Source organism: Phyllobates terribilis, unplaced genomic scaffold (assembly GCF_046119375.1).
Source record: "Phyllobates terribilis strain yellow unplaced genomic scaffold, ASM4611937v1 Scaffold_3__8_contigs__length_932513732, whole genome shotgun sequence".
NCBI lineage: Eukaryota > Metazoa > Chordata > Amphibia > Anura > Dendrobatidae > Phyllobates > Phyllobates terribilis.
This window is the reverse complement of record NW_027362763.1, coordinates 202,127,556-202,154,316: the sequence shown is the minus strand read 5'-3', so window position 1 is coordinate 202,154,316 and position 26,761 is coordinate 202,127,556. Positions and strand designations below refer to the sequence as shown.

Sequence of the window (26,761 nt, the reverse complement as noted above, 5' to 3'; positions counted from 1 at the left end):
GATTCTCTGATGCCGGCAGTGAGAGTGGGAGGTCGTGCAACCTGCGATTTGCATACATGTAGTCATGTGGCAACTAAACATCCTTGGCCTCACTCAATACAAGTGAATTGAGTGAGGCCAGACACATCTAGCTGGAATGTGGCTGGAAGTAGGCAAATCGCATACTTGCAGTTAAATAACCGTCCGCTCTTGCCGCCGACATGGGAGAATCCTGATATCATACAGTGCACACGCTGTGAGAATTCAGAAATCTGCAGTCGCCTAAAGTGACAGTAGACTTTCATTACAAATCTGGACAACCCCTAATTTTAACATTACGCACGGTAGTATGCCCAGTCCTAACACCGTGTAATATACTATCAGGATTTGGCTCTGCTTGCCGGTTCCAGCAGTCATCACATCATCACTCATATGCAATTTTCATACTTCTCGGTTCTCTACGTAAAGCAGGGGCTTTAGTATTTCACTGAAGATTGAGAGAATCAGGAAAATCAGCTCGTCGGCACATGACAGTAAGTATGGAAATCGCATATAAGTGATTATGACAGCTACTCAAACTGCGTGGGGAAGGAATGAGGGGGGCGCCAAATTTAATTCTTGCCCTGGGTGCTGGAAAACCTAGATACATCTCTCTTTATAAAATCCTCATTTCATGAGCCCAGTTAAAAAGTGAGAGAGCTCATGACTCCAAGTGTATTCAGTGTTTGCCTACCCAATCTGACAGACAGTTGCAGCTTGTAGTGAGCAGTGTGAGATCTAAGCAGCAGCAGGGAGGAGGGCACTAGGGAGCTGTCAATCAAAAAATCGAGTTTAAACTTTCAAAAAGGTTTACACAGCCATTAGAAAAAGGATTGGCAAACTAAGTACATCAGGTGTAAGACATTAATCTAATATTGTATGCAGTTTGTATTGTAAACTCTGGTAAAAGATTAACTTTAATTTCACAAGTATAAAATTACAAGTTGCAAAGAAATTAAAGTTCTGTGAAATATAAAGGTGTTTTTAAGTAAGCAAAATAATAAACCAAACTGGTCATGTAACCCCAGTGTGAAATGTTTCCATAGAGATTTTAAGACCCCAGTGACTGCTTAGCGATTTCTGTTACTATTGAGCAGCAAAGTGGTTTAGTGGTTAGCACTGCTGCTTTGCAGCGCTGGGGTTTTGGGTTCAAATCCCTCCAATGACAACATCTAAAAGGCTTTTGTATGTTTTCCCCGTACTTGCGTGGATTTCCTTCCAAACTACAAAGATATAACAAAGAGGAATCTAGATTGTAAGCCCCAATGGGGATAGCGATGATGATGTCTGTAATAGAAAATTGACCTAGACACATACATTTCAAAATGAAAAATAGATCTATAGATAACAGATATTTTTTTTATGATTTATGCCTTTTTACCTTGTACATATTTTGCTACGTATGCTATATTACTATAACATCTGTTTTTATATTGAGGTATTATGCTCTCCTTTGTATCCACAGCAATGCTTTCTTTAACTTTTATCATTCTATAGATTAAAAAAAGAACTAACATGAATATTTCTATGCAGGCATCTGAAGGAGTTCCCATGCGCTTTTTTACAAACCTACAGGAGCTGATTGACTTTTACAGAAAGGAAAATGTAGGACTAGTCACTAATCTACAGAACCCTGTACTTCAAGAAGAAGAGGGACCGGAAGAACCTGATGAAGACCAGGGTAAGACATTAGAAAAATAAATCTGTCCAAACTTATGCCAGAATAAGTGAGTGGCTGTGTGCATCCTTATGGCCTTCAAATCGGTTTTGAATATGTCACCAAAATTACCGTAAAAGGAATTAGAGCACTGGATACAGTAAACTCTGGATCTCATGACCTGTCAGCAACAAATCTAACCCAGTGACAATTCCACATCTCAGCCATCTAAAGATGGATGTTGAGGTACCCTGCTTTCTGGTCAAAGAAGACCTAAGCTCACTGTAGTCCAGTATTGGGGACTTTCATCCATGCTGTTTGGTCTGCTCTAAACTAACCCTATTCTGGTCAGAGATTGTTCTAGCATAAAAAGTATATACAGAAAATCCCCCCCCCACACACACACACAGTAAATACCCCCCCCACACACACACACAGTAAATACCCCCCCATACACAGTAAATATCTACCCACACACACACACACACAGTAAATAACCCCCACACAGTGTATCTACACCCACCTAGCATAAATATCCCACACACAGTAACCCCCCCCCCCCCCCCGTTCTTCACACTGGGTGCCCCCGAGTGACGTCAGCAGCATGAGCACACAATCTGATCACGCTGCTGGTGTCGCTCTGACCCGGAGGTCAGAGCTTCAATTGTACTCGCATCTCAGAGATGCGAGTACAATCACTGGGAGCCGGCGCGCTGCACGCTCTGCGAGCCGGCTGTCAGCTTGACAGCTGGCTCAGAGAACGGCTGAATCCCAGTCTGGGGGGCAGCAGAATGCAGCCACCGGGGAGACACTTTGGGCTCCGCATTAAGCGGCCAGACTGCGCCCCCCTGCCGGCTGTGCCTAGGGCACATGCCCCGCCTGCCCCCCTCCCCCGGATACGCCTCTGAGTATATAGACATTACAGCACAGGATTGCAAATAATTCTTTGAGGTAAAATATTTTTTAAAAACAGACAGAGAAATGCTTTATCTCACAAAAAGAATGAGCTGTGATCCCATGCTATCCTGTCTGTATACTCTCTTTTGCTTCCTCCCCTGCCTAGGAGATGTGGTATGATCAGATGATGTTCCTGTATGATCGGACACAGCCATTACACAGTACACAGCAGGGGCACATTTATAAGATTATCTCAGCACAGGAATATTTTTTTAAACACATCCAATTGTGGAAGTTATTTTCATTCCAAGATGTATTGATTAACCGCTTTAGGTTGTTTGCACGTTAATGACCGGGCCAATTTTTACAGTTCTGCCCACTGTCACTTTATGAGATAATAACTCTGAAACGCTTCGACGGATCCCACTGATTCTGAGATTGTTTTTTCGTGACATATTGTACTTCATGATAGTGGTAACATTTATTTGATATGACTTGCGTTTATTTGTGATAAAATCGGAAATTTGGTGAAAAATTTAGCAATTTTCAAACTTTGAATTTTTATGTCCTTAAATCAGAAAGATATGTCACACAAAATAGTTAATAAGTAACATTTCCCACATGTCTACTTTACATCAGCACAATTTTGAAACCAATTTTTTTTTTCTTAGGAAGTTTTAAGGGTTAAAAGTTGATCATCGATTTCTAATTTTTCCAACAAAATTTACAAAACCATTTTTTTAGGGACCATATCACATTTGAAGTGACTTTGAGGGGCCTTTATGACAGAAAATACCCAAAAGTGACACCATTATAAAAACTGCACCCTTCAAGGTGCTCAAAACCACATTCAAGAAGTTTATTAACACTTCAGGTGCTTCACAGGAATTTTTGGAATGTGGAAGAAAACAATGAACATTCAACTTTTTTTCACAGAAATGTTACTAGACCAAAATTTTTTTTATTTTCGCAAGGGTAACAGGAAAAAATTGACCCCAAAATTAGTTGTGCAGTTTCTCCTGCATGAATAATTAGTGGACGCCATGCCGCGTTTAGGGAGCCCCTGATGTGCCTAAACAGTGGAAACCCCCCATAAGTGACACCATTTTGGAAACTAGACCCCTCAGGGAACTTATCTATATGTGTGGTGAGCACCTTGAACCCCCAGGAAGAAGTACTGCTCTTGCTCAAGCCTTCACAAGGAGTAATGAATATCGCCGGCACCTCCCTCTGGCACACAGCAGGTATTTATACACCCAGGCCAGGGTGTTAATTAGCCAGAGGAAGGTAGCCGCTGGGTCCTAGAGATACAGCTTCTAAGAATTTGTCTGTAATGCCAAACGAAGAGATCTCCTGCAACCAACTTCAGGGTGACTTACTTCTGACACACCAGTGACAGAACCCCCCCCTCTACAAGTGGCCTCAAGACCGGGGTTCTCAGGATAAGAAGTGTGAAATGAACAAACCAACCTGGGAGCGTTCACCTCTGATGCTGAAACCCACATCCTCTCCTGTGGACCATAGCCCTTCCAGTGCACCAAGTATTGTAGAGAACGACGTTGGAGATCAGAATCTACAATCCTCCAAATCTGGAACTCCAGATTACCATCAACAATTACTGGAGACGGTGGTAGAGGTAAGGGCTCAAGAGGTTCCACAAACTTCTTGAGTAAGGACATGTGGACCTTAAGGGCCTGAGGAAGTTCAAAACGAAACGCTGCTGGGTTAATAACGGTGGTTATTTTATAGGGAACAATAAACCTAGGTCCCAGCATCCAAGAAGGGACTTTCAATCTAATATTCCTGGTAGACAACCAAAAAGTCATTCACATTCAGGTCCGGACCTGGCAAGGATTTTCTGTCAGCCATACCTGTCTCCCATGATCTTTAAATTGCTCAGAACACCCTGCCATACCGAGGGGAGTGACAAAGAAAACCATTCCTCCTCAGGAACTCCTGAAGCTCCTCCCCCACTGAAGGTACCAAACGTGGGATGATAACTGTATGCACCGAAGAACAGTGACCTGCCAGTCGATTTTTGACGATGATTATTGATGGCAAATTCTGCCAGCGGTAAGTAGGATGCCCAATCCTCCTGATCTCCGGAGACAAAACACTTGAGGTATGTCTCCAAGTTCTGATTGACACGCTCGGTCTGACCATTCCACTGAGGGTGGAAGGCAGAGGAAAAGGACAGCCTTCCAGAACTTGGAAACAAACTGGGTCCCCCGATCAGACACCAGGTAGCGGAAGAAGAGTACCAGACGGACGGGTATGCGAAACCTTAGAACGCGCGCAAATACTACAAGCAGCTACGTGTTCAATCACATCCCGATACAACCCCTGCCACCAAAAACGACGAGCGAGGAGGTCCACGGTTGCCTTACCACCTGGATGCCCAGCAAGCACAGAATTATGATGTTCCTTAATTACTTTGTGGCGCTGATTAGATGGTACAAATAACCTTCCTGAAGGGCAGGAGGCAGGGGAGTCTCCCTGAGCCTCCAACACTTCACCCTCCAGTTCAGGATACAGTGCCGAAATGACTATCCCTTTCTGTAATATCGGGGCAGTGTTCTCATGCTCACCACCACCAGGGAAGCTCCGGGACAAAGCATCAGCCTTGACATTTTTGACCCCTGGACGGAAAATGACAACAACATTGAACCTAGTAAAAAACTGGGACCATCTGGCTCGCCTAGGGTTGAGACGTTTAGCTGACTGGAGATAATGACAAGTTCTTATGGTCAGTAATAACAGTAATAGGATGGACAGCCCCCTCCAACCAATGTTGTCATTCTTCGAACGCCAATTTGATCGCCAAATGTTCTCTATTACCCACGTCATATTTTCTCTCAGCCGAAGACAATTTTTTAGAAAAGAAGGCGCATGGATGCCATTTACCAGGGGAAGGACCCTGAGACAACACAGTCCCAACCCCGACATCCGACGCATCAACCTCCACACTAAAGGGTTGGGAAACATCGGGTTGACTGAGTATAGGTGCAGTGGCAAAATGATGCTTTAAGGAAGAAAAAGCCTAGATGGAGGCATCCGACCATTTTGAAACATTAGACCCCTTCTTAGTCATATCAGTAAGGGGTTTCACAATTACAGAGTAATTTTGGATGAATTTCCGGTAAAAATTAGTAATGCCCAGAAAGCATTGTATAGCCTTCAGGTTTTCGGGATGTTCCCAATCAAGGACTGCACGGATCTTCTCCGGATCCATCCGAAAACTTGAAGATGACAACAAGTACCCCAAAAACTGCACCTCCTGAACAGCGAAAACACAATTTTCCAGTTTGGCATAAAGTTTGTTATCACTTAATATCTGGAGCACCTCCTTAACATGCCCCCGGTGTGTCTCAAAATCAGGTGAATAAACCAAAATATAGTCCAGATAGACGTCCAGATATAACCTCCCCACCAAATGATGGAAAATATAATTTATGAAATGCTGGAATACCGCAGGTGCATTGGTCAAACCGAAAGGCATAACCAGACTCTCAAAATGTCCTTCCGGGGTACTGAACGCTGTTTTCCATTCATCCCCTTCTCTCATTCTAACCAGATTGTAGGCTCCCCTTAAATCCAACTTGGAGAATACCTTAACTCCTACAACCAGGCTGAACAAATAAGGAATCACAGAAAGAGGGTATGGATCACGGATGTTAATTTGATTTAATTCCTGGAAATCTAAACAGGGACGTAGACCGCCATCTTTTTTCTTCACAAAAAAGAACCCTGCCGCCACGGGCGAAGATGAGGGTCTGATATGTCCCTTCTCCAGGCTTTCCGCAATGAAATCCTTCATGGCTTGTCTCTCAGGGCCAGAAAGATTATACAGTCTGGACTTTGGTAGTTTAGCTCCGGGGGTCAGGTTATTAGGACAGTCATATGCACGATGAGGAGGCAATTCCTGACACCCCCTCTCAGAAAAATCGTCTTCAAAACCAGAGAGAAAAGCAGGTAATATTTCCGTATAGACAGTAGAAAGGGAAATATCTAAACAGTTCTCATGGCACTAATCTCCCCATTCAATAATCTCCCCGGTTTGCCAATCCACTAACGGATTATGTTTAACAAGCCAAGGATTACCCAAAACAATAGGTATGGGAAGATTGTCCAGGACATAGCAAGGGATTATTTCACAATGAACTGATCCCACCCACAGTTTTACATTATGTACAATCTGAGTAAATGCTTTCTGTGCATGTGGCGCCGAGTCAATGGCAAAGATGGAAATAGGTTTAGCTAAAGTACAGCAAGCAAGACCATGAGTTTTCACAAACTCAGCATCAACCAGGCTCACTCCGGCTCCACTGTCAACAAACATAGAAATTTTCTCATTTTGCTCTCTGGCACCACCTGTGTGCCAGGACAAAGCGGGAACTGCAGGTTGGCAACAAATGCACTCCTTACTTATCCAACTCCAGACTATCAAGAGTTAATCGAGTCTCCTTTTGTTTAGGAATTGAAGGACAGGTCCCAACAAAATGTCCCTTTTTCCCACAAAAAAAATACGCCTTTTTTCTTGCGAATCTCCAGAGAGATGTATGATGCAGAGACACCTCCTAACGGCATGGGTTCCTCCACCTCCCCCAGTACTGCTTCACCCCCAGACTGCTCCCCTGGCAGAGGTGCACAACAAGAAGGCCCCGGAGAAGGTGGTCTCACCCATCTATCCCGAAGGAGTCTATCAAGACGTATGGCCAACGACATGGCAGCCTCCAAGGACTAAGGGGTTTCAAATACTGACAAGGCATCTTTCAACCTTTCAGTAAGCCCCTTACAAAATTGACTTCTAAGGGCTGAGTCATTCCATTTGGAATCCGTTGCCCATCTACGGAATTCCGAACTGTACGTCTCCACTGACCGATTCCGCTGCTGAAGGCGACGTAGCCTAGCCTCAGCCAAGGCGACTCGGTCAGGGTCATCATAGATGAGGGCCAGAGCCCCGAAAAACCCCTCCACAGACAGGAGACAAACCGAGTCCTGTGGTAAAGAAAACGCCCACGACTGAGGATCTCCCTACAGTAGAGAGATCTCAATTCCAACCCGTTGTTCGTCATTTCCGGAGGAGTAAGGACGAAGTTTAAAATACAGTTTGCAGGCCTCCTTGAATACAAAAAACGGAAAACTGAAAACCTGTCCAGGAGGGCAACCTTGGGGTCAGGCTGGACAGGCCTACATGAAGAGACCCCAACATAGGTGACCTGTAGCCGCTGATGCTGCGGAGGTCATTCACCTCCAGAGACAGACTGCACAGCCGCTCTGCGAACTCTGCAACTGAACCCATACCAGGGGAGAAAGGAAAAAAAAAAAGGTCCACGCCCAAAAATATACAGAGAAAAAAAGTGTCTTTTTTTTTTTCCTTTCCAAAATGTGCTCGGCCGGCGATAATGTCAGGTGTGGAAAAGACTAAATGCAACACAAAGGGAAGATGGAAAGGGAGCCCAGACTCTAGGGAAAGGGGGGAGTGGAAACCTCCTAGGCTGATCACCCTGTCTCCACTAACGTCCCTATATTGGTTCTTCACCAATCGCCATGCACCTTGCTCTGTCTTTCCCTGGCGTTAGGCTCAGGCTAGGGAAGGGAGGGAATGAGCACTAGTCGATCCCCACTGAACACTAAAGACAACAAGGGGGGACAAACACGGGAAAATCGCTTAGCTTTAGTCGACTCCAGACCAATGCGCACATGTCCTCTAGCACCAGAGAGGAAGAAGTACTGCTCTGCTAAAGCCTTCACAAGGAGTAATGAATATTGCTGGCACCTCCCTCTGGCACACTGCAGGTATTTATACACCCAGGCCAGGGTGTTAATTAGCCAGAGAAGGTAGCCGCTGGGTCCTAGAGATACAGCTTCTAAGAAGTTGTCTGTAATGCCAAACGAAGAGATCTCCTGCAACCAACTGCAGGGTGACTGTCTATCACTTCTGACACACCCGTGACACATTAGTCTTGAGCGCAAGTGCTCGCTACTTGAGTTTGCATCGGGTACTCGGATATGCACAAAGTATCGCGGGTGCTTGAGTGACATATACGGTTGTTAGAAACCCCCCCAAAAATGTGGGATTGTTCATGTATGGTAAGCAATCCCCACGTGTTTTCTTTGGCTGTATAACAGCCGTGAAACATATGGGGCGGAGACTCGAGCATGTCACTCAAGCACCGGTGATACTTAGTCCATACCCGAGCACCCAATGCAAACTCAAGCAGCGAGTATTTGCACTCAACACAAGTCGCCATATCGTCATCATTTTTTTAAATTTACTTTTGAAAAAATCCTAACCCCAACACAACCCTAACAAATACCTAACCCTAATCCTAACCGTAACCCTAATCCTAACCCTAACACAACCCTAACCGTAACCCTAATCCTAGCCACAACACAACACTAACCCCAACACAACCCTAACCCCAACACAACTCTAACCCTAATACTAACCCTAACACAACCATAACTCTAATCCTAACCCTAACAACCCTAAAACAACCCTAATCCTAAATTCCTAAATCAACCCTAACCCTATCCCGAGGGATCCATTCATTATAATGAGGCAGCAGAATTACTCTGGACTTCGTCTGGCAGCTGTTTAGCAGTGTACTTTTTTCCGAGGTTCACAAAATTGTGGTCGAAGGCACTTTTATGTATGCCTAATAAAAAGATGGACACAGTTGGATCACAGGCCAGATGACATCCACGGTGCCTCCATCTGCCTCAATACAGGGAATCTTCCGCCGGGGGTTCCGTCTGAATCACGTATTTCAGAGATTTACATGGAAACTCCGGAGGAAGCGCTCAGCGCAGAGCGCAGGATAAATGTGAGCCGAGCCTTACTGTGATCTTTGGGATGTAGAATGAATAAATCAGCAGCAGGTGAAGAATTGGTTTTATTTATTTTTTACGCCGTTCCGCATGCGGTATAAGTGATTACACGACTTTATTCTTCAGGTCGGTGCGATTACAGCGATACCAGATTTATATCGGGTTTATATGTTTGGCAGCTGTCACACACTAAAAGACCTTTTTTTTTTGCAAAGAGCTTTTGCATTGCCATATTCTGAGTGCTGTAATTTTTCCATATTTTGGCCGACAGAGTCATGTGATGGCTTGTTTTTTGCGGGACAAGTTTATGTTTTTATTGGTACCATTTTCGGGCACGTGATATTTTTGATTGTTTTCTATTCCGATTTTTGGGAGGCAGAATAAACAAAAACCCACAATTCAGGAATTGCTTTTTGAGGTTTTTTTTTTTTATGCCGTGTGGTAAAATTGATAAGGCAGCTTTATACTGTGGGTCAGTACGTTTACAGCAATCCTACATTTTAATAGTTTTTTTATGTTTTGGCGCTTTTACACAATAAAAACTATTTTATAGAAAAAAAAATTTTTTTGCATCGCTTTATTCTAAGAGCTCTAATTTTTTTATTTTTCAGCTGATGGAGCTGTATGGCGGTTTGTTTTTTTGCGGGACGTTTTCAGCGGTACCATTTTTATTTACATTGATTGCGTTTTATTCCACTTTTTGTTCAGCAGTATGATGATAAAGCACAGCTTTTTGCTTCGTTTTTTATTTTTATTTTTTACGGTGTTCACTAAAGGGGTTAACTAGTAGAACAGTTTTATAGGTCAGGTCGTTCCGGACACGGCGATAGCAAATATGTGCACTTTTATTGTGTATTTTTTTTTCCATAATATTTATTTATGGGTACAATATATATATACAGTACAGACCAAAAGTTTGGACACACCTCATTTAAAGATTTTTCTGTATTTTCATAACTTTGAAAATTGTACATTCACACTGAAGGCATCAAAACTATGAATTAACACATGTGGAATTATATACTTAACAAAAAAGTGTGAAACAACTGAAAATATGTCTTATATTCTAGGTTCTTCAAAGTAGCCACCTTTTGCTTTGATGACTGCTTTGCACACTCTTGATGAGCTTCAAGAGGTAGTCACCGGAAATGGTCTTCCAACAATCTTGAAGGAGTTCCCAGAGATGCTTAGCACTTGTTGACCCTTTTGCCTTCACTCTGCGGTCCAGCTCACCCCAAACCATCTCGATTGGGTTCAGGTCTGGTGACTGTGGAGACCAGGTCATCTGGCGTAGCACCCCATCACTCTCCCTCTTGGTCAAATAGCCCTTACACAGCCTGGAGGTGTGTTTGGGGTCATTGTCCTGTTGAAAAATAAATGAAGGGGACCTGTGCTCAGTATGGGGGGCACTGTGCGCAGTATAGGGGGACGGGGACCCTGAGCGCAGTATGGGAGGACGGGGACCCTGAGCGCAGTATGGGGGGATGGGGACCCTGAGCACAGTATGGGGGGACAGGGACCCTGAGCGCTGTATGGGGGGACGGGGACCATGAGCGCAGTATGGGGGGACGGGGACCCTGAGCGCAGTATGGGGGGGGGGCGGGGACCCTGAGAGCAGTATGGGGGGAGACGGGGACCCTGAGCGCAGTATGTGGGGAGACGGGGACCCTGAGCACAGTATGGGGGGGACGGGAACCCTGAGCGCAGTATGGGGGGGATGGGGACCCTGAGCGCAGTATGGGGGGGACGGGGACCCTGAGCGCAGTATGGGGGGGACGGGGACCCTGAGCGCAGTATGGGGGGGACGGGGACCCTGAGCGCAGTATGGGGGGGATGGGGACCCTGAGCGCAGTATGGGGGGGCGACGGGGACCCTGAGCGCAGTATGGGGGTACGGGGACCCTGAGCGCAGTATGGGGGGGACGGGGATCCTGAGCGCAGTATGGGGGTACGGGGACCCTGAGCGCAGTATGGGGGGGACGGGGATCCTGAGCGCAGTATGGGGTGGACGGGGACCCTGAGCGCAGTATGGGGGGGGACGGGGACCCTGAGCGCAGTATGGGAGGGGGGGCGGTGACCCTGAGCGCAGTATAGGGGAGGACGGGGACCCCGAGTGCTGTATGGGGGGGGACGACCCTGAGCGCTGTATGGGGGAACGGCGATCCTGAGCGCAGTATGGGGGGGGCGGGGACCCTGAGCGCAGTATGGGGGGGACAGGGGACTGTGAGCGCAGTATGGGGGGGGACGGGCACCCTGAGCGCAGTATGGGGGGGACGGGGACCCTGTGCGCAGTATGGGGGGACTTGGGCCCTGTGAGCAGTATGGGGGGACGGGGTCCTTGTGCGCAGTATTGGGGGACGGGGACCCTGTGCGCAGCATGGGGTGACGTGGCCCTGTGCGCACTATGGGGGGGGACCTGGATGGGGGACATGTCTGCAACATGGGGACCTGGATGGGGAACATGTCTGCAAGAGTAGGACCAGGATGGGGGACCATGTCTGCAATATGGGGGACCATGTCTGCAATATGGGAGACCTGGATGGGGGACCATGTCTGCAATATGGGGGACCTGGATGGGGGACTATGTCTGCAATATGGGGGACCATGTCTGCAATATGGGGGACCTGGATGGGGGACCATGTCTGCAATATGGGGGACCTGGATGGGGGACCATGTCTGCAATATGGGGGACCTGGATGGGAGACCATGTCTGCAATATGGGGGACCTGGATGGGAGACCATGTCTGCAATATGGGGGACCTGGATGGGAGAACATGTCTGCAATATGGGGGACCTGGAGGGGAGACCATGTCTGCAATATGGGGGACCTGGAGTGGAGACCATGTCTGCAATATGGGGGACCTGGATGGGAGACCATGTCTGCAATATGGGGGACCTGGAGGGGAAGACCATGTCTGCAAGATGAGGACCAGTTCAAAAGTTGTATAGAAAATAAAATGGAATCACTAAAAATGTCACTTTGTCATGAAAATAATGCGGCCCCCCAAATTAAATGTTTTTCCGTGTGCGGCCCATATTCCCAGCTGAGTTTGAGACCCCTGGTCTAGTGAATCCTGCATCGAGCAGGGGGTTGGACTAGATGACTCTGGAGGCAGGGCCGGCTCCAGGTTTTTGTGGGCCCTGGGCGAAAGTTTCTCAGTGGGCCCCTTTAACACATACCACGATTCATGAAGCACAGATACCGCAGAGAAATATATATATAGTACAATGCCAAAGATTTCACATTACATGACCGATATCTATAGTAAATTCCACAATAGCTCAGAAACTGGCGAATCGCTCCATACAAAATACTGGCCCCCATAAAATGCTCCATACAGAATACTGGCCCCCATATAACGCTCCATACAGGATACTGGCCCCCGTATAACGCTCCATACAGGATACTGGCCCCAATATAATGCTCCATACAGAATACTGGCCCCCATATAACTGCTCCATGCAGGCTGTTCCCCCCACATAATGCCTCATGCAGGCTGTTCCCCCCACATAATGCCCCACGCAGGCTGTTCCCCCCTTATAATGCCCCATGCAGGCTGTTCCCCCCATATAATGCCCCATGCAGGATGTCACCCCCCTTATAATGCTCCATGCAGGATGTCACCCCCCCTTATAATGCCCCATGCAGGATGTCACCCCCCCTTATAATACCCCATGCAGGATGTCACCCCCCCTTATAATACCCCATGCAGGATGTCACACCCCTTCCTCCCTTATAATGCCCCATGCAGGCTGTCACTCCCCGCCCCCCTTTTAATGCCCTATGCAGGATGTCACCCCCCCTCCCATATAATGCCCCATGCAGGATGTCACCTCCCCCGTCCCATATAATGCCCCATGCAGGATGTCACCTCCCCCTCCCTTATAATGCCCCATGCAGGATGTCACTTGTTCCCCCCTATATAATGTCCAATGCAGGATGTCACCCCCCATATAATGTCCCATGCAGGATGTCACCCCCCCATATAATGCCCCATGCAGGATGTCACTCCCCCCATATAATGCCCCATGCAGGATGTCACTTCTCCCCCTTTTAATGCCCCGTGCAGGATGTCACTTCTCCCCCTTTTAATGCCCCATTCAGGATGTCACTTCTCCCCCTTTTAATGCCCCATGCAGGATGTCACACACCCCCTCTGTTATAATGCCCCATGCAGGATGTCACACCCCCCTCCCTTATAATGCCCCATGCAGGATGTCACTTGTCCCCCCCCATATAATGCCCCATGCAGGATGTCACCCCCCATATAATGCCCCATGCAAGATGTCACCCCCCCATATAATGCCCCATGCTGGATGTCACTTCTCCCCCTTTTAATGCCCCATGCAGGATGTCACTTCTCCCCCTTTTAATGCCCCATGCAGGATGTCACACCCCCTCCCTTATAATGCCCCATTCAGGATGTCACCCCCCCCTTATAATGCCCCATGCAGGATGTCACTCCACCCCATATAATGCCCCATGCAGGATGTCTTCCCCCATATAATGCCCTATGCAGGATGTTACTTCTCCCCCATATAATGCTCCATGCGGGATGTCACCAACCCTCCCTTATAATGCCCCATGCAGGATATCACTTCTCCCCCATATAATGCCCCATGCAGGATGTCACTCCCCCCTTATAATGCCCTATGCAGGATGTCACTTCCCCCCCTTTAATGCCCCATGCAGGATGTCACCCCCCCTTTATAATGCCCCATGCAGGATGTCACCCCCCCTTATAATGCCCCATGCAGGATTTCACCCCCCCTTATAATGCCCCATGCAGGATGTCACCCCCCCTTATAATGCCCCATGCAGGATGTCACCCCCCCTTATAATGCCCCATGCAGGATTTCACCCCCCCTTATAATGCCCCATGCAGGATGTCACCCCCCCTTATAATGCCCCATGCAGGATTTCACCCCCCCCTTATAATGCCCCATGCAGGATGTCACCCCTCCTTATAATGCCCCATGCAGGATGTCACCCCCCCCTTATAATGCCCCATGCAGGATGTCACCCCCCCTTATAATGCCCCATGCAGGATTTCACCCCCCCTTATAATGCCCCATGCAGGATGTCACCCGCCTCCCCTTATAATGCCCCATGCAGGATGTCACCCGCCTCCCCTTATAATGCCCCATGCAGGATGTCACCCCCCCCCCCCTTGTCCCATGCCTCCATACAATAAAAAAAAAAAATTAAATACTCACCTCACTTCTCACCTGCTGCTGCTGCTCTGGACTGGCGTCGCCGGCGTCTTCCCGCTCTGTGCTGTGACGGCTCAGGAGAGAGTGCAGTGTAAAGATGTCACCGCGCCCTCTGACCTGAGACATCACAGTGCAGCAGCCGTGGAAGACACCAGAGGTGCTGTGGAGGCACGGGGAGAGGTAAGTATTGTGCCGGCTGTCGGGGCCCTGAGCAAGCGGGGGAGAGCGGGCGCTGACACCGCTCTCCTCCGCTGACGGGTCCCATAGTGCGCCGGGTGCTGACGCCGGCCCTGCCTGGAGGTCCCCTCCAACTCTAACATTCTATGATTCTATGATTCCATATATTGACAAAAAAAACTCTGAAAAAAGGGAAGTTGACGCCCAGTCAAATCAAGAAAATCTTTATGAATCCAAACAAAAAGACAATGAACAAACATGTATAAAAAAAAAACAAGAACAACAATGTAATGAAAGAGAGTAATAATTATACTGAGGATTCATTCCAAGTCTGTGTTTTATGGTCTGGGTACATAATGCATTTTCCGGACTGGCTGCGAGTCTCCTCATCCGAACCCAACAGCTTCATATGTGCCTGAGGATGTGGAGTGTGGGGTCCGGAGATTCACAGTCGGACTGGAAATCACGGTCCATATAGCCTTAGGGCTGTTCCCACTGCGTTCTTTACCACGTTCACTCGGGCTCGCGTCCGAAACCCCCGCAAAACAGGATACGTGCATATGCGCCGACAGGGCCATTGACTATAATGGTGCAGATAGGACCATTGACTCTATCTTCACCATTATAGTCAATGTCACTGTCAGCGCATATGACCGAATCCTGCTTTGAATTTATTAAGCCTGTGAATTAATATATAACAGATGGGAGAAAAGCAGCACGAGCCTATAATACTGTGTGGATGGGGCCACGGTAGGATTTGAACCCACAACCCAGCACCGCGCCCCTCACTAAGCTCTGAGCCACCAAACCTGTAGGAAAAAATTGTGCTTCGGCCAAGACCACTTCATGTCTTGGAGTCCCTGGCAATGTCCTGCCAGCTACATATGTGACGGGCAAGCCACATAGGAGAACTCTCCCACAGGCACAGACCCCATAACTATCGCGGCTCTCTCCAGCAGCCGCCGACATCAGCGCTGTAATGCAGAGTATTGCTGCGCAGAGACCGGCTCTCTGCACAGCAATACGAGTGTCAGCCGCCGGCCTATCAGAGGCCAGCAGCTGACATTGGCTTCCCAGCGCAGCGGAGTATGACGTCACTGATATGCGCAGATGTCAGCAGCTGGCCTCTGATAGGCCGGCGGCTGACACTCGTATTGCTGTGCAGAGAGCCGGTCTCTGCGCAGCAATACTCTGCATTACAGCGCTGATGTCGGCGGCTGCTGGAGAGAGCCGCGATCGTTATGGGGTCTGTGCCTGCGGGCCACAGGTGCAGAAAGGACGCCGAAGGAACGGAAGGACAGGTGAGAATCTTTTTTTTTTTTTCTATGTCATGTGAAATACACCACAGAGGACCTGTGCTCAGTATGGGGTGGGGGGCACTGTGCGCAGTATGGGGGGACGGGGACCCTGAGCACAGTATGGGGGGACGGGGACCCTGAGCGCAGTATGGGGGGACGGGGACCCTGAGCACTGTATGGGGGGACGGGGACCCTGAGCGCTGTATGGGGGGACGGGGACCATGAGCGCAGTATGGGGGTAAGGGGACCCTGAGCGCAGTATGGGGGGGGGGGACCCTGAGCGCAGTATGGGGGGAGACTTGGACCCTGAGCGCAGTATGGGGGGAGACTGGGACCCTGAGCGCAGTATCGGGGGGACGGGGACCCTGAGCGCAGTATGGGGGGGACGGGGACCCTGTGCACAGTATGGGGGGACCGGGTCCTTGTGCGCAGTATGGGTGGACAGGGACCCTGTGCGCAGTATGGGGGGACAGGGACCCTGTGCGCAGTATGGGGGGACGCGGCCCTGTGCTCTGTATGGGGGTGACGGGGACCCTGAGCGCAGTATGGGGGGGCGACAGGGACTTTGTGCGCTGTATGGGGGGACAGGGACCCTGTGCGCAGTATGGGGGGACGCGGCCTTGAGCGCAGTATGGGGGGACGGGGACCCTGAGCGCAGTTTGGGGGGGGACCCTGAGCGCAGTTTGGAGGGGGACCTGAGCGCAGTATGGGGGGGGACGGGGACCCTGAGTGCAGTATGGGGGGGCGGTTACCCTGAGCGCAGTATGGGGGGGGCGGGGACCCTGAGCGCAGTATGGGGGGGCAATGGGGACCATGAGCGCTGTATGGGGGGGGACCCTGAGTGCTGTATGGGGGAACGGCGACCCTGAGTGCAGTATCGGGGGGACGGGGACCCTGAGCGCAGTATGGGGGGGCGGGGACCCTGAGCGCAGTATGGGGGGGATGAGGACCCTGAGCGCAGTATGGGGGGACGGGGACCCTGAGCACAGTATGGGGGGGGGGACCCTGAGTGCAGTATGGGGGGGCGGTGACCCTGAGCGCAGTATGGGGGGGACGGGGACCCTCAGCGCTGTATGGGGGGGGAGACCCTGAGCGCTGTATGGGGGGGATGGGGACCCTGAGCGCAGTATGGGGGAGACGGGGACCCTGAGCGCAGTATGGGGGGACGGGGACCCTGAGCGCAGTATGTGGGGGGATGGGGACCCTGAGCGCAGTATGGGGGGGCGGGGACCCTGAGCGCAGTATGGGGGGGGAAGGGGATCCTGAGCGCAGTATGGGGGGGGTGGTGACCCTGAGCGCAGTATGAGGGGGGACGGGAACCCTGAGCGCAGTATGGGGGGGACGGGGGCCCTGAGCGCAGTATGGGGGGATACGAGGACCCTGAGCGCAGTATGGGGGGGGACCCTGAGCGCAGTATGGGGGGGACCCTGAGCGCAGTATGGGGGGGACGGGGACCCTGTGCGCAGTATGGGGGGACGGGGACCCTGTGCACAGTATGGGGGGACGTGGCCCTGTGCGCAGTATGGGGGGGGCTGCCCTGTGCGCACTATGGGGGGGGGACCTGGATGGGGGACATGTCTGCAACATGGGGACCTGGATGGGGGACATGTCTGCAGGATTAGGACCTGGATGGGGGACCATGTCTGCAATATGGGGGACCATGTCTGCAATATGGGGGACCTGGATGGGAGACCATGTCTGCAATATGGGGGACCTGGATGGGAGACCATGTCTGCAATATGGGGGACCTGGATGGGAGACCATGTCTGCAATATGGGGGACCTGGATGGGAAACCATGTCTGCAATATGGGGGATCTGGATGGGAGACCATGTCTGCAATATGGGGGACCTGGAGGGGAGACCATGTCTGCAATACGGGGGACCTGGAGGGGAGACCATGTCTGCAATATGGGGGACCTGGAGGGGAGACCATGTCTGCAAGATGAGGACCAGTTCAAAAGTTGTATAGAAAATAAAATGGTATCACTAAAAATGTCACTTTGTCATGCAAATAATGTGGCCCCCCCAAATTAAATGTTTTTCCGTGTGCGGCCCATATGCCCAGCTGAGTTTGAGACCCCTGTCTTAACAGTTGTTGAAGAGATGTGTCTGCTGCTAGAACTCTGTGTGGCATTGACCTGGTCTCTAATCTGAGCTGCTGTTAACCTGCGATTTCTGAGGCTGGTGACTTGGACAAACTTATCCTCAGAAGCAGAGGTGACTCTTGGTCTTCCTTTCCTGGGGCGGTCCTCATGTGAGCCAATTTCTTTGTAGCGCTTGATGGTTTTTGCAACTGCACTTGGGGACACTTTCAAAGTTTTCCCAATTTTTCGGACTGACTGGCCTTCATTTCTTAAAGTAATGATGGCCACTCGTTTTTCTTTACTTAGCTGCTTTTTTCTTGCCATAATACAAATTCTAACAGTCTATTCAGTAGGACTATCAGCTGTGTATCCACCAGACTTATGCACAACACAACTGATGGTCCCAACCCTATTTATAAGGCAAGAAATCCCACTTATTAAACCTGACAGGGCACACCTGTGAAGTGAAAACCATTTCCGGTGACTACCTCTTGAAGCTCATCAAGAGAATGCCAAAAGTGTGCAAAGCAGTCATCAAAGCAAAAGGTGGCTACTTTGAAGAACCTAGAATATAAGACATATTTTCAGTTGTTTCACACTTTTTTGTTAAGTATATAATTCCACATGTGTTAATTCATAGTTTTGATGCCTTCAGTGTGAATGTACAATTTTCAAAGTTATGAAAATACAGAAAAATTTTAAATGAGAAGGTGTGTCCAAACTTTTGGTCTGTACTGTATATATTTATTATTATTATTATTTAAAAAAAATGTAAAACTTTTTTTTTTACTTTGTCCCACTATGGGACTTTCACTTTCTGCAGTTATAATGTATAGCAGTGCAGGATCACTGCTATACTGTATATTAAAACCTGTCAGTGCTGCAGACAGAAATTACTTTGATCGTGCACTGCGCATGATCAAACTAACTTGCTGGTGCCTGGTGATCCGGATGTCGTTATGATGACATTGGGTCACCATGACAACGATCGGGAGCGCGGTGTCTCCGATCCAAGAGCAGAGGGGCTTTTGTCCCTCTGCTCGCTCGCTAAATGCTGCGTTCGCAGCATTTAGGGGGTTAAAGTGTGCTGGGTGTCAGCTGTCAGAATCAGCTAGCAGCCTGTGAGCGGGCGCAATTGCCATGGTCCATAAAGCCCAGGGCACAGGGACGTATTATTACGCACAATGTCATAAAGCGGTTAAAATTAACTTTAGGATTAACTTTGTTCATGGGAAAACCCCTTTAACTACTTCCGGATGGCCCATAGACTCATCCAGGCAGTCTGTGTTCTATTCTGCACTGACGTTTTAAAACATCATTACATAGTAGATCAGATGCACGCAATCGTTCAACAGCAGAAGTGAGGATCAGACTTCCCATAGAGAAGGCGTGCAAGGTTTATTACCTTTTCTGCCTTCCCGATCACTGTATAGACAGTGCTGAACAAGTGTTGTGTATATCCTCTTCCTCCAGACCCCAGTGATCATGTGATCACTGGGTGTAGGGGGGGGGGGGGTGCTGCTGGGTCCTCGGAGACCCCAGTTACAGTGAATATAAGATTAAAAAAAGTATGTAAATATTGAAATGCCCTCCAAAAGTCTTTTATGATGTTATGTTGGGCGCAATATGTAAAATAAATGAGAAATAAATAAATAATAAGCTGTTAAAAAATAAATAAGGCACTGCCAGTCCAAAATGCTGTTACTTGCCCTTCCCATGTGAAGAAAAGTGTCTGATACATAAAAAATAATTACATTTATTTTAGTTGTCTTTTGTTGCAAAAAAAATGGGGAAGTACACACCCATATTTACTTTATTTTCCCACTGATATCACCCGATATCGGCAAAAAATAACAAAAGAGTGTGACAATAACACAAAATTGAAATCCCATGTTTCATGACAGAAAGAGACAAAAATATTTAAATATCAGAACAAGTAAAAAATTGACAGCTCTTTAAACCACATGTATGAAAAAAACAGAAAAATGGTCATAGTCAGGAATGGGGGGTAAATGGCCTGGTCTTCACCTGGATGAGAAACTCAGTGCATTAAACAGCTTCATAAAACTGTTTTTCCATCCATGTGTGAATGAGTCCTTACTGGTTTCCTAATTGATTATATAACCCCCAGTCAAGTTTCCTCAGCTTGTTTGGTATTGATGTGGCTATTATTCTCAGATTCTTTTCTCTAAGCAAAAGCCATGTGCAAAAGCTGGCAGATGAAATCCATTTAACAGCTTGTAGATGTGAACAGCACAGCTTCAGCAATACTGCCGGGAATACTAGCAGCGACATTATGACTGAAGGGCAAGAAATTGTACAAACATGATAAATAATGAATTAGTGTATTGGATGTGACTCAGAAGCGGCATAGAATGGCCACAATATTTATTGAACATGTCTGCATAGCAGCGCCCATAGAGTAGTACCAATGCAGTATTATCTATGGACTAAAAGCCACTACATTTTTTATATTTCCTCTTATAGTCAGGAATTTATTGCTTTTTATTCTACTTACAGTCCAATGAGCTTTTCTTCAATTTTTTTCATAATGCAATGCATTGAGCCATCCGTTGCCTGTCAATCTGCAAAAGTTACAAAATTGTACTTTCGAAACTTTGCTAAATAGACGTATTGAATTTCTTAAAAGAAATATATTGCTTCGATTTTTACAGCTAATTAAAATGAAACACTGGAACAAATTGGGGCAGCTTTACTATACTCCTCGACTTTGGTGGTAATTGTGCCATAGCTCCATTCACTTCTATGAAAGTGAAGGAGATAGCACATAGACGTTAATGGAACAATGGTCACACATGAACACTACTTTTCCATTTGCACAGGAGTAAGACCTCCAGCCATAATACATTTATCTGTTATCCTGTGGTCTGGTAATAAGTGTTGTTTACGGGAATTCCCTTTTTATGCCTTTTTATGCTGCTGGACAATAAGGAAAAATACAGCTGATGTATAGCTGACACTTGGCTGCATTGGCCATGATTTGTAAAGAGGCAATCTTAGCTATTTACCCTCAATGCCTCTGTCAATAGCAGCAGCATCTTGATGGTTTACAGAGGGAGGGGGCTTTTCTCTAATAATATCAGCACCTTCGCAATGCTATCGCAGGAAGCCACTGGTTGCTATAGCCAACCAAGGCCAAGTAAGTGTCACGCACAGTGTGGGAAAGACTAAGTGAAACACGAAGGGATGAGGGGAAGGAAGCCCAGACACTAGGGAAAGGGGGAGTGGAGGCCCCTAGGCTGATCTAATAACACCCTGCCTACCCTACCGTCCCTATATTGGTTCCACACCAATCGCCGAACAGGAAACCTAAGCCCTGTATATCCCTAGAGCTAAGCCCTTGATAGGGAGGGGGAAGTGAGCACTTGTCAGTCCCCACTATAAACTAAATACAACAATGGAGACAACAATGGGGGAAAACGTAGCTTGAGCAGACACCAGAGAGAACACCAAACGTCCTCCAAGGGCACCAGAGAAGAAGCTAGCCAACGGCTATAGCTCCTAGCCTTCACAAGGGAAAATGTGAATATCACTGGTGACTCCCTGAAGCAGACTGAGAGTTTATAAACATCACGACCAGGGTGTGTCAATTAGAGCAGGAGGGAGGTTGCCGCTGGGTTCAAAAGTCAGAAAGATTAAGAAGGCGTCTGCAATTCCAAATGCAGTGACCTTCTGCAGCCAGATGCAGAGCGACTGTTTGTTACATCTGACACATCCGTGACAGTAAGGGACAGTAAAGTTTGTCAGCTATGTTTGCCTAACACTGACAGGTCTAATGCACTGCAATACAGAAGTATTGCACTGCATCAGTCCAGCAATCAAAGTGTGAAAATTCAAGTCCCGTTGTGGAACTAGGTAAAAAAAAAAAAAAAAAAAGTTTAAAATAAATGTAAAAAAAAAACTCACAAAAAACATTTCAGAAAACTGTTTTGCCATTAAAAACACTAACTTTTATGTACAAAAAAAAAATGTATTCATAATTAGTATCACCATGTTCAGAACAACCCAAACTATAAAACTTTCACATTATTTATCCCATATAGTGACCACTAGAGATAATTGGATCTCCGGAAAATCAAGTTTGCCGGCTTTGTCGAATTTTTCCCCACAAAAACGATTTGCGGCGAATGAATTCATGTGGATCTCAGTACTGGAAAGAGGGGGGAGAGAGAAAGAATGAGATGTATATTACACTTAACAAGTGCAATTGGGAGATGGAAACCGACTCTGCCGTACAGATTGCTAGTTCTGTGCCCGACTGTGCTCCACGGGGATCCACTGATCTCTAATGACCCAGGCTCTGAATTTAAACAGTAAGTCAGAGCTGCAGGGCATTATGGGGAAGCCAGTGCGGGCTAATATTTTTAAACTAATTTTGTTTAGCATGGCACTAAACAAAATTATCCCGTTCAATTATTTTTCGGAAGTGTGGGAAATGGTGCAGGGCAAGGTTTTTTTTTTGAAAATTATGAATTGAATCTTAAAGTGTTTGAATTTGCATGGAACTGCAAATCTCAGGAAATTCAACTCAAACTCAATCCTATGCTATTCGATCTGCTCATCTCTAGTGAACAAAATAACAAAAATAAAAAACATGCCAAAAATTTAGCTTTTTCCTGACACAAATACTGAAACTTAAAAAATGTACTAAAAAGTGATCAATAGGTCATATGTTAAAAAAATTGTATAAAAACAAAAGATAAGCCTTTTTATGGCTCTGTCACTCTCTTCTTGATGTGCAAAAGTAACAAAACATAAAAAAAAATATAAACCTGGTATAGCTGTAATCGTACTGACCCAAAGAACAAAGATGGGACATTACTTTTACTGCACAGCAAATGGTGTAAAAAACGTGTCCTATGACGCTTCCACTCTCATGATGATGGACTTTAACATTCCCATTGATAATCCGCTGCCCCCAATTGCTACTCATCTTTTGTCTCTAACTTCCTCTCTCGGCCTTTCAAAGCTTACTAGCTCTTCTACACATGAAGACGGTTGTACACGGGACCTTGCATTCATTTGACTATGCTCAATGTATAATTTTTATTAACTCCCTTCTCCTGCTCTCTGACCACAACCTTCTTTTCTTCTCTATCAAAATTTGTCACTCCTCTCAGGACATCGCCATATATCGCATATTTAGAAATCTAAATGCCATCAATACCAATCAACTAATGAAAAATGTACAGTCATCATTGGTCTCCAATCTCCTCCCTCTTTTGTCTAGACTTAGCTTTGATACATTATAAGAAGATTGTAAAGTGACCAAGGGCAGTAGCCATGACCGAGCTGCTGCTTCGTTACGCCCTGTACTTCACAGGAAAATCGCGTCCCAGTCCCAGTGTGCTGTCAGGTGTGGGGTGTATCACACTCACTTGTAGGCCACAGGCCTCCGCTGCTTCCAGGCCCCCATTTTCAGGAGCCGCCATACATGACTCAGTGAACACACAGTTTGTGTCAACCAACAGAATATATACTGGACAGTTCAAGTTCATCAGATTGTAACACGCTTTATCGGGCACAACACTTCTTATTCATTGTTTCCTTAGTACACCATGTTTCCTCAGCACAGTACGTTTCCTTAGCACAGTACGTTTCCTTAGCACAGTACATTCTCAGCATTACTATCCGTTCCTCCTGGACTATCCCAATGTTGGCTTTTCCTGCCAGCCCCAGGGATAACCTGTCCAGTACCGCAGTACACCCGGATCTGTTAACCTCCCTTCTTTCAGTTCCGTATCCATTATCCCCTGTACGCCACCGGATAAGGCATTCCCCATAGTACCCGTACCAAGCTTTGAGCTCCGGACATCGCGGGAATGTCAGCAAGGGATTCTAGTAAGGCCTCCCACTACCATGAACAATAGGTCCTTGCTGACGCTAACAGCCCACTGCACTTGAACTTGTCCTTGATGACTGCACTTGCCTATCTGACTAACTATCTTGAAGTAGTCTGCTTTATACTGGCAATCCCATTGTGGGCTAGTCCCAAACATTAAATGTACCTTATCCTATGTTCCCCGCTAACTACAGTTACCATCTCATAACAATATGTACTTAGCCTATTGTCCTAAATCCTAACCTATATCGTACCCTATGCTGTACACCATATTACAGTTAATTCACAATATACATGTTACACTTATATATTACCTATATATTATTCATGCACTATACATACTCTATTGCATTCTATAATACTATACTTTACTTATGCATTACAATACCTTATGTTATCTATTGCTTAATAACACACTACCATACATAAAAGCTGCATAGCACTGTTCACACTAGAATACAATGTGATTGGTGATTCGCTTTTTACACACTACAGAAACTGCCTTTAATAAAGTCTCTAACATTTCACCAATAGCTAAATCTAAATTTACTCACTTCTAATTCTGATTGATCTCTCTGCAGTATTCGACACCAGCTCCTCCTCACTATGCTCCGTTCCATCAGTCTCAAGGATAACACTCGCTCTTGGTTCTCCATCTACCTCTCTGACAGATCCTTCAATGTATCTTTTGCTGGCTCTTCTGCCCCTCATTTTCCCCTTTTTGTCAAGGTTTCTCAGGGCTCAGTCCTAGGCCCTTTCCTCTTCTCTCTATACACTGCCTCTATTGGACAAATCATCAACAGATTTGGTTTCCAGTATCATCTCTATGCTGATTACACCCAAATATACCCTTCTTCTGATATAACCCCCTCATTGCTACAAAATATCAGTAATTTTCTGTCTCTAACATCATTTCTTCCCTGTATTTGGAACTGAATTTGTCCAAAAACTGAACTCCTTGTGTTTCCTCCCTCTACTAACCCAACTAAACCTCAAATTGCCATTTAAATGTGTTGTTCTATCATAACTCCCAAGCAGCACACTCGCTGTCTCGGGGTCATATTTGACTCAGATCTTTCCTTCACTCCCTATATTCGATCACTTAATTGCGCATGTCAACTGCACCCAAAACATCTCAAGAATCCATTCTTTTTTTTACTTTTGACACTGCAAAAACTCTTAGTGTCACTCTGATTAATTTTTGCCTGGACTACTGCAACTCTTCCCTCATACTAAACTCTCCCCCTCCAATATATAATGAAAGCAGCAGTCAGGATCATATTTCTGTCCAACTGCTACAATGATGCCTCCACCCTGTACCAGTCATTCTACTGGTTACCCATCTACTACAGAGTACAATATAAACTTATCACTCTCACACACAAAACTCTCTAAAGTTCTGAACTGCCCCACATTTCCTCCCTTATCTCTGTCTATCTCCCTACCTGTGCCCTCCGTTCTGCTAATGATCTAAGACTACCATTATCTATAATCCGAACCTCCGACTCCCGTCTCCAAGACTTTTCTCGTGCTGCACCAGTTCTTTGGAATGCACTATCCTAGATAAACCAGTGAATTCTCATTACCAGTTTTATGCATGCTCTAAAAATATGTTTCTTTAGACTGCCTATCACCTCACCTCACTAATATAACTGTTCCCTGTTCTCTCTTCCTAACTTTTCTTTAGAATCTGGTCTCTTCTATTATTTTTCCGCAACCTCCGTGCACTCAGTAGCACTTCGTATCTGGACTTATACATATACTGGCTAATGACTGGATTGTAGCTTTATTTGAATTCACCTATTTATTATATTAATGGCTGGACTATACACGACAAGCACATTTTACTTTTTGTGTCCCCCCCTACTTAATCATAGATTGTAAGCTTTTGAGCAGGGCCCTCACTCCTCCTGTTTGAATTGTTGAATTATGGCTTATATAGTTTGTTCATGTCCCTTCTGATTTTTAAATTGCTATAGAATATTTTGGCGCAATAGGAATAAAATTCTTAATATTAACTTCTAATTGTCTCATTCTTCATCCAAAGTATGAATAAAAAGCGATCAGAAAAGTTTTATGTACGCTAAAATGGCACCAATAAAAACTTCCACTCATCCTTCAAAAAACATGCCCTCATACAGCTCTTATGGCCAAAAATTAAAAATAGTTTTAGCGCTCAGCATATGGCCATAAAATTACACAATTTTTTTCTTTAGAAATTTTTTTTTTTAGTGTGCCAAAGTACATGAATCTGGTATCACTGTAATCAAAATAACCCTCAGAATAAAATTGTCTTATCACTTATACTGCACAGTGAACAGAGAAAACAATTCCTGAACTGCTATTTATTTGTTCATTCAGCCTTCATTCAGCCTTCTAAAAATCAGAATAAGGCTCGGTTCACATTTATTGCTCCACACTAAGCACTTATGTAAGGGTTTCCATCTAGACACACCCTTAAATTGACTTCCTAAGTGGTTTAGTTTCCAAAATGAGGTCACCTCGGGGAGGTTTCTGCTGCAAATGCAACATGGTGTCCGCAACCTATTCCAACCAAAATGGCACTACAAAAATCAAATAGTGTACCTTCCCTCTCAAGCCTCGTCATGTACCAAAATGATAGTTTTCCACCTCATGTTGGATATCACTGTGTTAGGTAGAAATTATGTAACAAATTGTAAGGTCCATTTTTTTCCTATCACAATTAGTGAAAATAAAA

The 26,761-nt window shown here is 46.5% G+C and overlaps 1 protein-coding gene across 2 annotated transcripts in view; it reads left to right on the top strand.

Moving 5' to 3' along the window:
• INPP5D (inositol polyphosphate-5-phosphatase D) overlaps positions 1–26,761 on the top strand; it is a 171,584-nt gene that overhangs the window by 39,941 nt on the left and 104,882 nt on the right. For both annotated transcript variants that reach the window (XM_073674490.1, XM_073674489.1), the window contains exon 3: positions 1,552–1,699. In XM_073674490.1, the coding sequence (XP_073530591.1) occupies positions 1,552–1,699 (148 nt within the window). The remainder of the gene's footprint in view (positions 1–1,551; positions 1,700–26,761) is intronic.